This window comes from Pleuronectes platessa, chromosome 13 (assembly GCF_947347685.1).
Source record: "Pleuronectes platessa chromosome 13, fPlePla1.1, whole genome shotgun sequence".
Classification (NCBI taxonomy): Eukaryota; Metazoa; Chordata; class Actinopteri; order Pleuronectiformes; family Pleuronectidae; genus Pleuronectes; species Pleuronectes platessa.
Genome location: NC_070638.1, coordinates 20594337 through 20609903, shown reverse-complemented (window position 1 = coordinate 20609903; position 15567 = coordinate 20594337). Strand labels below are relative to the sequence as shown.

Here is a 15567-nt window from a genome sequence, read left to right as displayed (position 1 = left end):
TTTATCGTTAACGTGTCAGCGCAGGTCAGTGGGTGGGAGTGGGGAGGGAGGACATGCAACGCTGGGATCACTTTGCTGAACCTTGTCCAGGTGTTGGCCTGACTCAGCAAAGCATCACAGGAAGGATGAGCCCATCTGATAGACCCAATGATGTATCCACAGTCTATCACCTCAAACCCCAGAGTAGGTAAGAACATGGTGAACATGGGTAACATTATCGTGCTTATCCCTGAGTGGTTTATGCCGGAGGTGAATGCTACAATCGTTAGGAGTGAACTGATACAACTGTACACATGAGACCTGCTGCACCTGTGGAAATGGCCTTCGTGAGAATTTGAGTAAAAACATATCTCATGGTGAAGACTGGAGTGGCACGCAAATTTGTGGAATTTAAGTTAAAGAGAATCTCAAACAAGTCACAATGAAAGACTTTATTTTTTTAAGTTTTCCACTAAACCTTGAGGGCTTTTCTGAAGTGCCAACAAAATGAAAATAAGTGCTGATTGCCAAAGATACTTTTGGCTTTCTATGGTGGGCTGATGGAGCAATTTCAAAGACGTAGTCCTCCACCTAACCTGCGCAGGGGGAGAGAACAGCTGCTGAGAAGATTTCTGCAGTTTTCTCCTCACTTCAAAGAACTCCCTACTTGACGAATCCTTTTGCCTTTCCCAACTAAACTGCCGTGGCATAAATAAATCTATTTAATCGTTCTGTTTCTGAGTAAATACTTTAGCAGCAATTGTACCAGATGCCTCACCCAAGTGACTATAGTATTTGGATCTTTGAAATACCTATAGTCTAAGACAGCCTTGAATAATACGGACTTGCTTAACCTGATGTCAAGTTTTATCGGAATTCTAAAATAATAGCTGAGCTTTATCAACGGTTTGATCTGGACTCTACGTGCAAATCTTTCCTGGCTGAGAAACGCAGACCCCACACTTTGCTAGCATGAGGTTAATTTCCCAATCAGGGCTCATACTGAGGTTAATTAGTATTTACTTTTTCCTTCCAAGCAGCATAAACCTTACCCTCGACAGCAGCACATGACGGGTGTTGAATTATAAAAGAGTTGGCTGCGCACCTTTGTACCCTGTGGGTGATTCAAAGGTCAGCCGGTTTGTGTATTACCTTTATTCTGAAACATACAACACAGCAGAGTGAACCCCCTAATATTCCGCCTCTTAGCTTTGGCTTTTTTAGGGCAGCATGTGCTGTCATCAGCGACTGCCAAGCTCTTCATCGGAACATTATTAAATAAAGGTATGAATTCAAGTGAGCGCTCTTCTGTCAAGCAGCGATATATTAATTTTTTACTTCCTACCAAGTTTCTGTATCATTCTTTTAATAGCACACATTTTATCATCTCCCCCTTCTTTACCCAGTTCATCCCTCAGAAAACAGCTAGGGGAGTGTGAGGTTAGTCTCTTAACTCCTTGTGACTTAATGTGTTTTTCCTCTTGACAGGAGAGATAGTTCAGCGAGTTCAAGGGTGTCAAGAGTGTGTGTGTGTGTGTCTGTGTGTCTGTGTGTATGTGGAATATTAGAAGTGTTATAAATAGTAAAAACTGTGTCTTTAAGAGTATATATATATATTTATTGCGTGAGAGCCTGAAGACAGTAAGAGGACAAGCTCTGGGAGCAAGGTTTTAGCTTTATTTCACTTTACTACTTTCTGTGGAAACCAGCTTAATGAACGCTTGTGGTTTTCAGTGTAGTTAGCTTCAGACGTGACGGCAGGAATATGAGTTGAAGGTTCTGGACCGTGTAAGCCAGTTAACTTCATCTTCCATGGAAGAAGGGAACGCAGATGTATCCAGATGAAGTTCAGAGTAGAACTGCGAAATAGTCCAAGTGGGAAACCTCTTGACTAACTCCCTCTGGAAGTATTCCAGGAAATTCCAACATGAAGATTCAAGGAAGACTTGAGGGAAGACCTAGAGCATGCCGGTCCACATGCCGGTGAGATAATATCTCCAGAGTATCATACAAACAGGGTGGGATTCTCCTGGAACACCTGGAAGATGTGGTTAGGGAAAAATAAGTTTGGCCTGTTCTGTTTAGTCTGTTGCTAACAGAGAGTGGACCTGGATAAATTATTAGAATGGATGGTTGGATGGGTGGAGATAAATTCATCCATATCATTCAACAAAATTTACCAACTTGAGGTTGTATGTCAATGCAACCAAGTTTTAGTTCTTTCATATCCATCCAGACTCATAAAGTATAGGAGAAGAAGACCGAATGAATTTATTAAAGGGATAAAATATCATTTGGATTTCCTGAGTTATGTGATCTGTGAGGTCACAGTGACCTTGACCTGTGCCCACCAAAGGCTTATCAGATCATCCTTGAGCCGAAGTCAACATTTGTGCAAGATGTCATAACATTCTGTCCAGATGTTAGTGATACATCTCATGGACAGGAATTGGACAGCATGAAGTCACAGAGACCTTGAAATCTGGTCCGTGCCAATGTTGAAGATAATGTCTCAAGGTGTTCCCTAAATAGAAAGTTCAGGAGAATGGGAAGGACAGATTCTCTAAAACATGAAACATCAGTATTGTGTGATGTTTGTTCTCTATGTTTGTTTGTGTGTCCGTCATGCAAATGAATGTCTCCAATCGGAGCTAGCACAAAGAACAGAGAGGGCCAAATGACTAAAATTTTCAACAAAAGAAAAAAGACTATTTTTTATTATGTTGTCGAATGTCATCTGAGCAAAGTATTTATCATCTGCTGTCTGCCTTTCGTCTGCAGTAAAACATTTGATTAAATTGCCATCATACTATTTGTCTTCAAATAAACAAGTACAGCATGTCTTTCAGAGTAAACTAGAAGAACTTGCTGCGTATCCCAAACAATATTTTTTGGCAAAAGTCTTGTTTTTCAAATTTAATAACAGCAGGTGATGACAGACATTCAGCCAGTTTTAGTGCTTCAGATGTGTGTGACAGGCTAGAATCAGATCTGCTCCCCTGCACCATTCAAACGGTTCAAATAGATCTTCTTCGTCCAAATGCCTTATATGAAGTGATGCATGAGTCAATGAGTATAATTGGCTCGATGTCACATTCTTATCACATCTTTGTTCTTACTGCTCCAGCAAACATTTTAATAATGCCGCGAAAACAAGATATCACTGTTAGAAAGACATAGCAGGTGATGCTGTTTTTTACATCTCTAAAGTTTGATTAAAAAAAAATAAATACAGAATAGTTCAGTCGGACAATTGAACCATGGATGATTTGTTGCTAAGACGTCTAACCAGTACTGTACACTTTTTGTCAAATTGGTTTTAAAGAAAGAAGGAAAGGAGAGCTAAAGAAAGTGAGAGAAAAGAAGGAAAGGGAAAGAGAGGTAGCAATGGCATCTGGATGAGATCTGGCAAAGCGCACATGCAGCACATGTGGTCCAGTATAATTTACAGTGTTGTCATGCAGGAGCGAGTTATAAGCAACTGTTTTGCCTAGCAACATTCACGGGAAGGTGGAAGGGGAAAATGTAGTGCTGGCAGGTAGAAAGAATATTTTAATACCATGAGACATCAACAGTTTATGTGTTCCATCAGTAGTTCCAGCCTTTGCTGAACCCAACAAATGAATGCCAACTAAAAACGGTCTAGGTTTATGATGTTAGAGGATTGACTGTCACTGCTGAAATGTTACTGAGACGAGATGGACGTTAAATTGCTGATTAAACTAACCTTCATTTATGACACAGACTGCCGAGCACACAAAATTCTATGAAATCGAACACGCACTACAGCGGCCCCTTAAGCCTGCAATATTTATTATAATTCTCAATTCAAAGGTCTTGACAATTTTTAATACCCCTAATATTAATTGTATCAGAGGTGGTGATCAGAGCAATGGTGAGTATATCTTCAGAGTTGTTCAATGAATCTCACTGATCACGATGTCACCTAAACACACATCACAATGATTTTCTTTTATCTTGGTGATAGGTGTTTAACAGACTAATCATAACTTTTCTGGGAGCCATTAACATCAACATCGTATAGCCTCCATCAATGGAATGTTGTTGTTGCAGTGATGTGTCCAAAAAGTATGTTTGAGGGGGTGATGATCTCCCCATAATACACAACCATCTCAGGTCAACTGCTCCAGTTATAGCAAGGGATCAAGCGATAAGATAAGAATATTTAGTTAAAATATATTTCACCCCCAGGGGACTGTTAACATCAGACTTCTTCATGGAATTTTCACTGAGTTTCAATCTTCTGTTATGAACGTATTATTATTATGATTACGATTATGATTATGATATACTAGTAAGAAGGAAAGTATGACCTAGGAGTGGTGTTTTATGAATATTCTTACCAAACTGCAAGAAATCTAACGGCTAAAGAGCCAAATATCCACATTATTACCTAAGTGTTGGATGAGCAGAAATAAAGTCGTCATAAAAGGGGATATTTGAAGAACTGATTGTGATTTTTGTAGAGTTGTGATTAAGAAGAATCATCACAAAGCCAATGCGGGCAACTTTGTCATTGTTTCATATGCATCAGGCTGGAGAATTGAATAAGCAGCGATTTCCAAACTTCCAAATGTTAGGTGCTTGAAAACCAGGAAAAGTGTGGACACAGGGATGCGTTTTAAAACGGTGTGGATGCAACCCAAGTTATACATCAATCTGACTCGAAAATGTTTGGATTTTTTTTTTGTTGTGGACCTATGGGTAGGAGGACATCATACTTTGAACATCCTGTGGTCAAACTAAAAATGCATGATCTCTGTTGTCTTTGTATCAACTTTACATTTTTATTTGATGCTCTCAGGGTGTTCCCTTGTTGGATATAACTGATTGGGCAAACAAAATTTTCCAAGAGCACAAATTTGTACTGTATAGTGAGGGAATTAGAGACACAGTTTTGAAACAATTGTGTGATTGACAAAGATCTAGGTCTGTCACGTTTCATGATTAAGACCAGAGAAGAGAGCGAGAGTTTTTTAGGGACTTTTCTTCTGTACATCTATATATGAATCGCTTCTCTATCATTCATTCATAACATTTACACAGTCCACATCTGTCACCGTCTTTCCGAAGGCCTGAAGGGCACACGCAGTCTGGAAGATCAAATAACCAAACTTTCTGACTAAGGGACATCTGAGCCACAGATACCCCACTTAAAAATATACACTTTATACACTGAAGATACAAAACTGAACAGCTAAACTTTACTCCTGAAGGTATCGTGCTGTTGTTTCCAATAAAAATAAAATCTACATTCTCGTTTAATTCCCGAGAAATGTGACATTGTTAACTTATCTATAAACAGAAAAGGGTATCCTGCTCTCTCAGGAGCTCTCGCTCGGTAGACTGTTTTCAAACTAGGCAGAATGATTTAAAAGCCTTGTGTCAGCCTGAATGATTAATCTAAATCTAACATAATCCCGTGATTAATTCATTTCCCTTTATCAGATAATCCATTAGTGTTGGCAGACATAACACAGTTTGGCAACGCTAGGATCCCTGAAAAAAAGCCTCTTTGGACCTATTTGAAAAGGATTCTTTTGAAGCTTTAAATGTGGGGATATCAATTTCTGCTCGAGATTTGTCATCATGATATGTGAAGCACATTGCACATCGGCTCTGGTATCTCGAGTAGTGATGACAACAGGGATACAACATGAATTGTTTCACCTTTAATATTGTTGGAGAAGTCTGGCAAGGGCAGTGGATTTAATGTGGTTATGCCCAGAAATGGTGTAATTGTTTTAAGGATTAAGTATTCTCTATCTCAGAGTTAATAAAAAAGCTTTGATAATATGGGACAACAGCCAAACTGAGATCCTCCTGAACTCAAGCGCATACTAGGCAAGTTACGTGAGAGGAGATTATCCTTACACCTAATGTTTGTGACAAAGAAGACACTGGTTAGGCGAGCTGTGTTTTCAAAAAGTACCTTGTTGGTCTGTTGAATGGAAACCAAAGGACAACATTTGCCATGTTCCATGATACCTGAGTTGAAAGTTGCCAATGGAATCAGTCAGAATTCCGACTGGGAAGGATGGCTGCTTTGAGTAACAACAGTAAGTGAAATATATCTAGCTTAGAAGAAGCATCAAATTCTTTACTTATGCTATTCACTGTGAATGACACAAAACACTGCTGATTTATTCATCTCAAGGATTCAGCTCCCAAACCTGCAACCCCCACAGACCAAATTACCTCCTGAGCCCCCCAATGCAGTCCAACACTGATAACACTGGATGTGGATGGAAGAGTATGCTTTGTTGGCCCTCACAACACCCTTCATGGTTAAGTGACAAGAAAGCACATTGGCGAAAAATATACTCCTGTGTCTGATGCTGGGCTGCTTGGCTCGTTTGACTCCTACCTCACATGACTGGATGCAATGGATGTGTTGAGGGTCAGGGTACCACTTCATCATCCCTGTGCAGACGATGCTCTGGAGAACAAAGCACATAACAACAGTTGATTCATGCAGTCCTAGAAAATGGATGACCACGGTGTTTGCCATGGAAAACAATATAAAAATGAGATCACTTGAGGCAGACCATAGATTAGGATTTTGAATGGATGGACAATTATGCTCTTGAAGTAACTAAATCACAGCATTCCGGATCAAGATTTGTGAAGAAATGCCTACTTTGTAAACCTTCTGAACTTTATGCTTGATGAGACCGGTCTAAGAAGAACTTTCGATTTCACCTGTATGCTAAAATATCTTCCAATGCAGCTACAATTTGATCCGGTGGGGAGATTGTCTTACCACTTCTTCTCAATGTTTATTGTTTAGTTCAGTGAAAAAGAGTGAGTGTGGCTCAAATCTAAAACAGCAAGCTAAGCTCATGGGAATCTGATTGACCAGAATGAAGAGAAGACATTACATTGTTGCAGAAGTGAGGATAGCCTTTGTTAAACGTCAGTCAAGTTAGCCAGCTCAGCTAGTTAACCCTTTAAATATGCAATGCATGCTGAAACATGCAGTTTTTGTAGCTGGGTTGATTGTGAATGTATCCATGCAACTAAATGGCAGCATCTAAATGTTGATAAAAAAAAATACCCACTGGGACCTAGTTAGCCACCTAGTACTTATATTTTGAGAGGTTCCGAATTTTTTCTTTAAATGGTTATTTACAATTTACCACTTCCAACTAGCCCTACAATATTTCAGATTATAATCCACCTTCCTCTTTGACACGGTCCGACAGAGTTAAGCCTTATGAGGGTGGATGTTTTGCTGGGATTTGAGGCTCTTTAACACTGTTCCCCTTGATAATGTCTGGTTCTCTTTCTAGATACTTGGTATGTGTTAATAAACATAAGTCAAGATCATCACAATGGCTGACTCATATTGTATCTGATTTGGCGTTGTTGCTACATCTATCCACACTGCATTGTTTTACATGCCCAAATGTATTGATTACATTAATAACATCAGACCAGATGTTCTCTCTGCAGTCTTTATCATACAACCTGTCATTTGTGGCCCGCTTTCTTTAAACCTCTAATCTAACCACTGTAGATGGAATAAAATAAAAGACTAAAGTTGACTTTGGCAAACATGGAAATTTGATGTCAGGTTTCAATAGCTACAAACAACATTAACAGTATTGTAAGCAGCGTGTTTACAACTTATATAAACTGTGCCCCTCGTATGCTTACCATTTAGTATCTTGATGACTAAACAGTATATTAGGTTCCTAATTCTGTAGAGTGTCTATAGCGGCAGCCACTTTTTTTCCCAATAATACAATAGCATCTAGCCTGCCTTACTATAAATTGTTTTAAAAAAAATGTTTGCTCTGTGCAGATATCCTGTTGCTTCCGAAGACCTATCAAGTGTGATTTCAAGCCTGTGCTTCCTTTCTGTTGTTTATTGTTGAAGAAAAATAATAGTTCTATACAACTGAAATTGATTTAAAAATAAGGCGGTGAGCAGATAGCTGATGTGGATCCTCCCTTGTGATTTCCTGTGCAGCCTGAACCAGCCAGGGAGACCTGATTCTGAAGTATTTGAGATAAGACAATGCCTTAATATGGCGCAAGTAACCAGTCCTGCATCCAACTATTTGAACTTGGCAGGGGCGGCTTAACTGGCTGGCCGGCCAACTGACCACCCAAAAGAAAGACGAAACTGGAGCAGCGTGGGCGACGGCGTTGATGTAGAAGCGATTCCTGAGATATGATATTGGGTAACTTGAACGACCTTTAAAGCAGCATTCTTACATAGGCCTCAAATCTGGCCTCCCTACAAGTTTGTCCAAGGTGACCTGTGTACGCCGTGCTTGAGAGATTATTTCCTAAAAGGCTTTGACGTCAACTGGGACCTTTATGCCTGATATCTGCTTGAGATTTCCAGTAATACGAAAACACTTTAGTGATAACAAATGCACTCACATACCCACGAGGTGGATTTTGGTGTATGATAGTGTGTGATTATCTGGGGCAGCAGAGAAATTAAGATGTTTTCCTGGTTAACTCTAAAACACTGTCTTGCAAGTAATAAAGTTAAATATTTGATATGAAGAGTTTCACATTTTTATTCTTTAATTTAAGTATTTTGGATTGCTCAGTTTTTATGTTGAATGTCTTCTTTATGCTTCTTGGGACCATGTTGGAAAGGGATTTTCACATTAAGATGTCCTGGGATTTATTTTGGCATCAATGAGGTATTGTACTGAGGAGGTTTTAGTTATTTTGCTAATATGTACGGGAACAAATCTGCTATAATTTTTGTATGTTAAAGGAGTTGTTCATGTCTTAAACTGTGAGTGAACTTCACATTGTTTTTGTATCCCATTGTGTGAGTCAGGCTGGAGCAGTAGCTCAGTTTACTCCATGTTGTTGTTGAGACCTCCAGATGTTTGGATGCATTATTCAATCCAATGGGTGTTTTTGTGTAAAAATCTCACCACTGTTTGTGAACGGATCAACTTTCACTGCGCTCTGGCCTGGTCGCATGGCAGCAAGCAAACAAAACAATAACTGTTGCATAAAAACCTGCCAAGAATTTGCAAATGGTAGCAGAACCACAATCGCTGTCTCACTTGTGGTTATTTAAACCAATCGAACCATCTCATTTTTCACCACACCATGCTTCATCATGCAGCATGAAACAGTTTAGAAACAGGTGCAAACAGATCTGCAAGCTGAAAAGTAACAACCCTTCTCTGAGCTATGAATTTTTACTGAACTGTGTAAAATGGACATTCATTTGTAGCATATAACTGTAACTTTATATATTTAATAAAAGTTAAAAAAAAAGGTTACATTTAGAATTGCACATTCACTGCCAATGCTAGATATTGCAAATTTTAAGATATATCAGCAGAGAAGACAAATTGACATGACACCACTTGACGTGAAGTGACACCCAGTGAGGTGGTGTGACACCCTGTGACACCCCGCCCCACCTCACCTGGACTCTGCTGGGCAGCATCCAGTGCTTTAGTGAGTCAGCTGTAGTGCCATTGGGCAAAACCACTGGGTCACGCAGATCCATGTCCAGAGCCATAATGCATGTTGCGTAGCACACGGCACCTGCAAGGAAAGGGAAGAAAATATTGAAATCAGATAACACTTACCTCTTACCCTGATTAGCATCTGTTAAATGTGTTAATGTGCAAATATTGAGGAAAAAAACAGACCACATAACTTCAGGCTATACGGTCATCTGTGGTCTGCACTCTTGGCAACCAAGAGGGGAGTGTGCGTGCGTATTTGTGTGTACTTATATATTAGTGAGGAAGTTTTCAGCATAAACCTTACAGAGTGAGGACTTTTCTTGTTAAAGTAGGGATATTTTGCTTGTCCTCACTTTTTCAAAGGCTTGTTTGAGGGTTGCTTTTTAGGTTAGGGTTAGAACTAGGTTAGGGTTAGGGTTAGGTATTTAGGTAACAGGCTAGGGAATGCATTATGCCAGTTAGTGTCCCCACTAAGACAGAGGTACAAGAATGTCTGTGTATGCAAGAATGTCTGTGTGCGCTCTTGTACAGCTGTCTTTGTGAGGACCAGTTTGAGCCTACAACATACAAAGTTAGGACATTTTGGGAAAGTGAGGACCTTTTTGCCGGTCCTCACTGAGTGGGTTCAATAAGAAGCTGTACAAACGTGTATGTTTGTTTGTGTGTTGGAGGGGGGTCAAGTTCTCATGAGTCTCCTCCATATATTTTAAACTCACTCTTTGTGTAAGAAAAATATATTTTTGTCTTTTAGCCAGTGTGTGATGTCAGTATTTATTCAATTTTAAGAAGCCAAACCAATATACCATTTAATGATAAACAAAGTGTAGGGTTAGGTGTATCATGATCAAACCTGGACTTTCAAATACAGACAATGGCTCTAGACCTCCTGCAGCATTATAATTGAGCGGAGGTTGTTTTTTTCTGTATATCTGCTTTGGGTCAGTACAGTAGGAGGCATAAAAATGTCTCACTTTATTTATACAGTCAAGCACATTAAGAATGGGAGGAGGATTTATTTGCCTCAGGTTTTGGATCCGCATCGAAATACACAAGATAGACAGTCATGGGATATGTCCAGTAGAGGACACAGCGGTGTGCTGTGATTGGGCAGTTACACTTGATTATCACCATCAGTTTTATGTGTCTCTACACATATTTAGATTTTCACACCTAATGTACTGTGAATTTACGTGGTGTGAGGTGGTCAGTGACTGAAACCTAGATCAAAGAATGCTGTCAAATATGTGTAATGGGTGTGAGAAAAGGAGACTAATATGTAGATGTTGACAAAATATGCTCTACTGCTATGACTGTTTTGAGCCTTGAGTAACGAGACAAGCCAGAGATCATCAGGCTACTGTGCATGGCTTTACTTTGTTTGACAGAGGGAAGCAAATATAATCAGGGCTGTTTATTTGATGGACTAAAAACTCTTATACCAGAAAGAAGTTTGTGCTCACCAACATCCATCCCCTGGTCACAGCTGTACTCCACAGAGTTGAGATGGAGAGGAAGGGTGCAGGATCCCTGGAGCCTGGAGCACATGGTGAACTCAGCTGTCCACTCACCATCCTTTGTGCAGCGAATCTCAATCTGGAAGCAAATACGAATTCTACAATTTTGGTTTCGGTCATCAAGGGACTACACTGTCTCTCCGCAACTCCACGAAAATCATTAGATCAATTTAGATCAAGACATCCTGGCCACAATGGGATAACAATGTTGAGCAGTCACATGGAGAAATATAAAGCTCCCCACAGAGATAGGCATTGACAGAAATTGTTGTTGTAAATTGATGATGTGAAATTATGATTTACTTGTTTGTACCTACGTTTATATGACATTCGTCACATGAAGGACAGTAAATAGTTGTGCCTACGTTTTTAACACACAGGGCCAATATTTTACACCTTTCTGGAATTTAATTTGAGGTAATGGTCCCTTAAGATCATATATCATTGGTTCAAAGTCGAAAAAACTGCTGCAATGTGTATTTCCATGTCCTCTCTTCTGCCTCTCTCTTGAGCTGCAGACTAAACAGGCTGTTTTTGTCTGCCTTTTGAGCCCCTCCTCTGATTGGCTGACTGCACTTTAAGTGACCTGCGACCAGGCCCATCACCGGCCTCATTCTGGCGCATTGTCTCTGGTAAACACAGCTGAAAGTCACGTTGTTATGTTTGGGTACCGCCACATATTTCCAGTCAGTTACAACAGGATGTTTCTAAACGATAAGTTACATCGTTTACATTCAAGTTTTAGCAGGACAGTCGGCCAATGTAGGAGTAACATCCCGAGTTACAGTGCGGAGTTTCACAACAGAGTTTCAATATGGAGTAACGTCTACCCTACCCCGTACTGAGCACACGACAAGGCATATCAGAAGAAACAAAGCGTTACCACTGGTCTCGAACAGTAACGTTCTTAGGAGGAATGTACATGGATACATTCTCTTCCTTGCATCCCACCACGCTGCAGTGTTTCTTCAGTGTTGTTTGTTGTGGTTAGCCTGTTGTATCCAACAAGTCGCTAGCTCAGCAACAAGTCTGGTTAGTGTGTAGGGGCGGTGGGTTCAGTTGGTGGATTGGTACCGGCTGGGTGGGGGTGAGACACGAGTGCGATCCCGAATGACATCATATGGGGGAGGAAGTTAGAAACGAGATGTTTCGATCACATAGTCCGCTGAGCACTGTTTTCATACTTTGAGGGGACCTACTGACCCCCTTCAAGCAATCACGGATAGTTAAAGCCCAAAGAATTTATTTGACACAATATGGGCCCTTTAAGCGGCTCCTATAGGCACCATGAAATTCAAATCGTACTTCTCCGGGGACTTCATAAAAAACATATTTCTTTATATTTTACAATTTCAGTCAATGTAGACTTTTCCACTCATGGATAATGCTTGTTTATATCAAAGAAAATTTGTCCTCTTGAATTTGGGCCTTTTGTCAGTGAAGCTTGACTGCAGCTAAAGCCGTGGTTGCTATGAATATTAATAATTAGATACACATTTATACTTTGCTACTTTTTTTGTTACTCATTACCAAGATTGTTGGCACCGGGTAAGGGGAATCTGAGTGTCTCAGGCCGATTTCACACCTAAAAGACGGGACAATGCTCCGTCCATGGTTCATTAGTTTTGGTTTCCCCTTGTCATTCAAGGATCACTTTTGTACAACATTCGTTCTTCCTGTCGTCATCTCCTACGAGGGCTGCATCCCCCTATATTTGACATTGAGTGGTGCCTCTGGTGTCGGCGTAATGCAAATTCCGTTATTGACAACTTTTGGAATAAAGTGCATAAACGAAAGAAGTCTTTCCATTTGAATGGAGCAAATGAACAAATCCGTTTCCTTTGTTAGTTCCGTGTTGCTTGTGTAATATCATATTACTACCATTAAAATTAACATTCAACCATTATGTCATCTTAGGAAAAGACTAGAAGCAAATGTGAGCAGCTTGCGTTTTTTCTCGTCTACAATTGTTTAATGCTGCCTCAACTTCCTACAACTGGTCCAAAAGTCCAAACTACCCAAAAGTGTATTTGCATTGAAAATGAACCAAACCATGCAACCTCTTTTGGTTGCATGAAATTCTAATCTTTTGGTCTGAGGCACCATTCACACATCATATTATGGTTTTAAACTTGAAAGTCTGAAAGTCTGGACCAAACAAGGTAGGTGTGATAATCTCAGACTGCAAAACTTCTGTTTGACCCGAGAATAGACAGCAGCTGGAAATCTTACATTTTCTGTTGAGTCCGGGCACTGCAGGGTGCAGAGGGTGTCATAGAACAGGCTATTGGTGCAGGTGTACATGCCCTGGAATACATCAGGTAGGGCTGGGCAGGATATTGGCTCACAACTGGTTTCTTCCCACTGTCCCCCCTTATGGCACTCCAACTTGAAGTACTTCCTAAAGATAACATGAACAAAAACATACATCTCTAAATTATTTTTATTCATGACAATACAATGTTTTGCAAAGGGCATTTTCTTGATTGTTTTCCCCCTTTTCTCTCGAACCACATGCACTTTTTCTCCTTAGCTACTCTGCTGTCCCATTTTACTTTTACAGTTTCGATTGAAAAAAATGGATGAAGCAGAGGACCGCGCATTCTACAGTAACAATGATCTCCACTGTGATGCAAGTGGTGTGTAAATGCAGCAGTATGTGTTCATATATAAATTTACATGGTTACCCGTGTCAAAGGTAAAAAGCAAAAAGCTAATTTAAAGCTCTCAAAAAGCTGCTTTCCACCACTTTAACATGTTAAAGCTAATAAAGAAACAGGGGTTATAGCCATGTTTACACACATAAGCGACAGCATTAGTCGTAAAGTTTCCCAGCTGCAAGTGGATTTTACATAAAAATATGTTATGCCATTTTACATGGAAATATAATGTAATACCAAATTGTAAAATGTATATTCTTCCTGGCCTCATATGATAGTAAAACTAAGCCTGTTAAGACATTTCATATGCTGGCAAGTGAAGAAGTAAGAATATACATACATGGAGCAAAACTCAACAATTGATTACTAGTAATTCAGACTGAAAAGCTGAGTCTTCTATTATTAAACCCTCATCTCATTAACAACCGCCACGTTCAGTAATGAGCTGTTACCCAATGAATACAACTGGCAAAGTAATGACGAAGCCCAGTTAGCAGCGGTGGATGTTTTATTGGACCCTAATGTCAGCTTGTTCCGAGGCAGAATGTGGTTTTGCAGACGATGAACTTTCGACTGCAGCCATTGATATTTAAAACCTTGCACCTGGGGTCTGGGTGTCCATGTGATTCACTGTTATACTGTTGCATAAAATATCTGAATCGAAGGTCCTAATTTTTAATAGCAGTGCGTACTGAGAATCTAGTAAAATAAAGGAAAAGTTGGAATTTCCTGCATTAGGAGGCATGTGTGATAATACACTGCATTTTCTTTGCTCTGCTGTCTACGTAGAATTAGTATTACTAGTTTGTATATGAATAATCTATGGTGCTGGGTTAGGTCTAAAAACGTTGTGTTCTTCCTACCAGCACAATATTCAGACCCAAGTTCACACTTTCTCAAAATAAAAGCTCTATAATTCAGCTTGATGTAAAGCAGAGCAACAATAAAACAAACATGCTTTTACTTTGAAGAGAAATTGCCAAACAAAGTGATTCTGTGAATGTTATTGCCATGATGGAGATCAGCACCCATCTTGGGTCACTCCATCTTTGTCTTAGGCTGACATGGTGAAATAAAAATAATTTATCAAATTCTCAAATTGATCAGTTGACCTGCAGTTTGTTTTAGTTTCCGATCACTTCTGTGGTTTACCCGAGAACACAGAAGAAGACATGTTCAACTCTGTCCACAGACGGTTGAACACTGCCCCGACCCCACTGACTTCTGGTCACCTATTTTTGTGTCCTGCACTGCACTTTCTCAGCCACTCTACAATAGACAGGCCAAGTGTGAAGACGATAACTCGAGACAAGAATGCTTCTCAAGATATTCATTCCACATACAGACTGACAGAATGACAAGCAAACATTTGTGGAATTAATAGGTCGATTTAAAGGCAGTCATTATATGTCTTTTTATGAGAGAGTAATAAGCCTGGAATCATTCATATCATCGATAATTAAAGGTGTCAGTCAGAACACATAGCCCACTGAAAAGAAACTGCGTAAATATGAGTGATGCTATTGTGGCAGCCTCAGCATACTCTGGCAGCAGCAGTTGGCAGCTCACCTCTGTGTCTTCTTTTGGAGGCTCCCTGTTACATAGAAACCTGGATTACATTTGTAACGGCAGACGGAGCCAACGTCATGACCTGAGGTCTGACAGTCGGCTGTTAGCAGCTTGGAATTGGGTATGTTTGGGACCTCTGGACACTCGATCTTGCAGTAGGCCTCTGGGAAAGACCACAGTCCGTCCTCCAAACACACCAGCCTGTCACTGTCACCTGGGGTGGGAGACGGATGGAAGTATAGTGGGACAGAGACAGGGAAGTGTTATGACTACAGTTCTGCAATACAGAAAGACATAGGACAAACCTGCATTAACATTTGTTTCTGGATGATGGTACATTTATTTATGCTTTCTTGAAATGTT

General features: G+C 40.1%; 1 protein-coding gene across 1 annotated transcript in view; it reads right to left on the bottom strand.

The window, feature by feature from the left end:
• The window catches only part of pappa2 (pappalysin 2), a 64454-nt gene that overhangs the window by 6762 nt on the left and 42125 nt on the right, over nucleotides 1–15567 (bottom strand). The window contains exons 21-25 of the mRNA XM_053438049.1: nucleotides 15205–15418; nucleotides 13208–13376; nucleotides 10922–11054; nucleotides 9416–9537; nucleotides 6368–6439 (exon numbers count right to left, since the gene is read on the bottom strand). Of these exons, the coding sequence (XP_053294024.1) occupies nucleotides 6368–6439; nucleotides 9416–9537; nucleotides 10922–11054; nucleotides 13208–13376; nucleotides 15205–15418 (710 nt within the window). The remainder of the gene's footprint in view (nucleotides 1–6367; nucleotides 6440–9415; nucleotides 9538–10921; nucleotides 11055–13207; nucleotides 13377–15204; nucleotides 15419–15567) is intronic.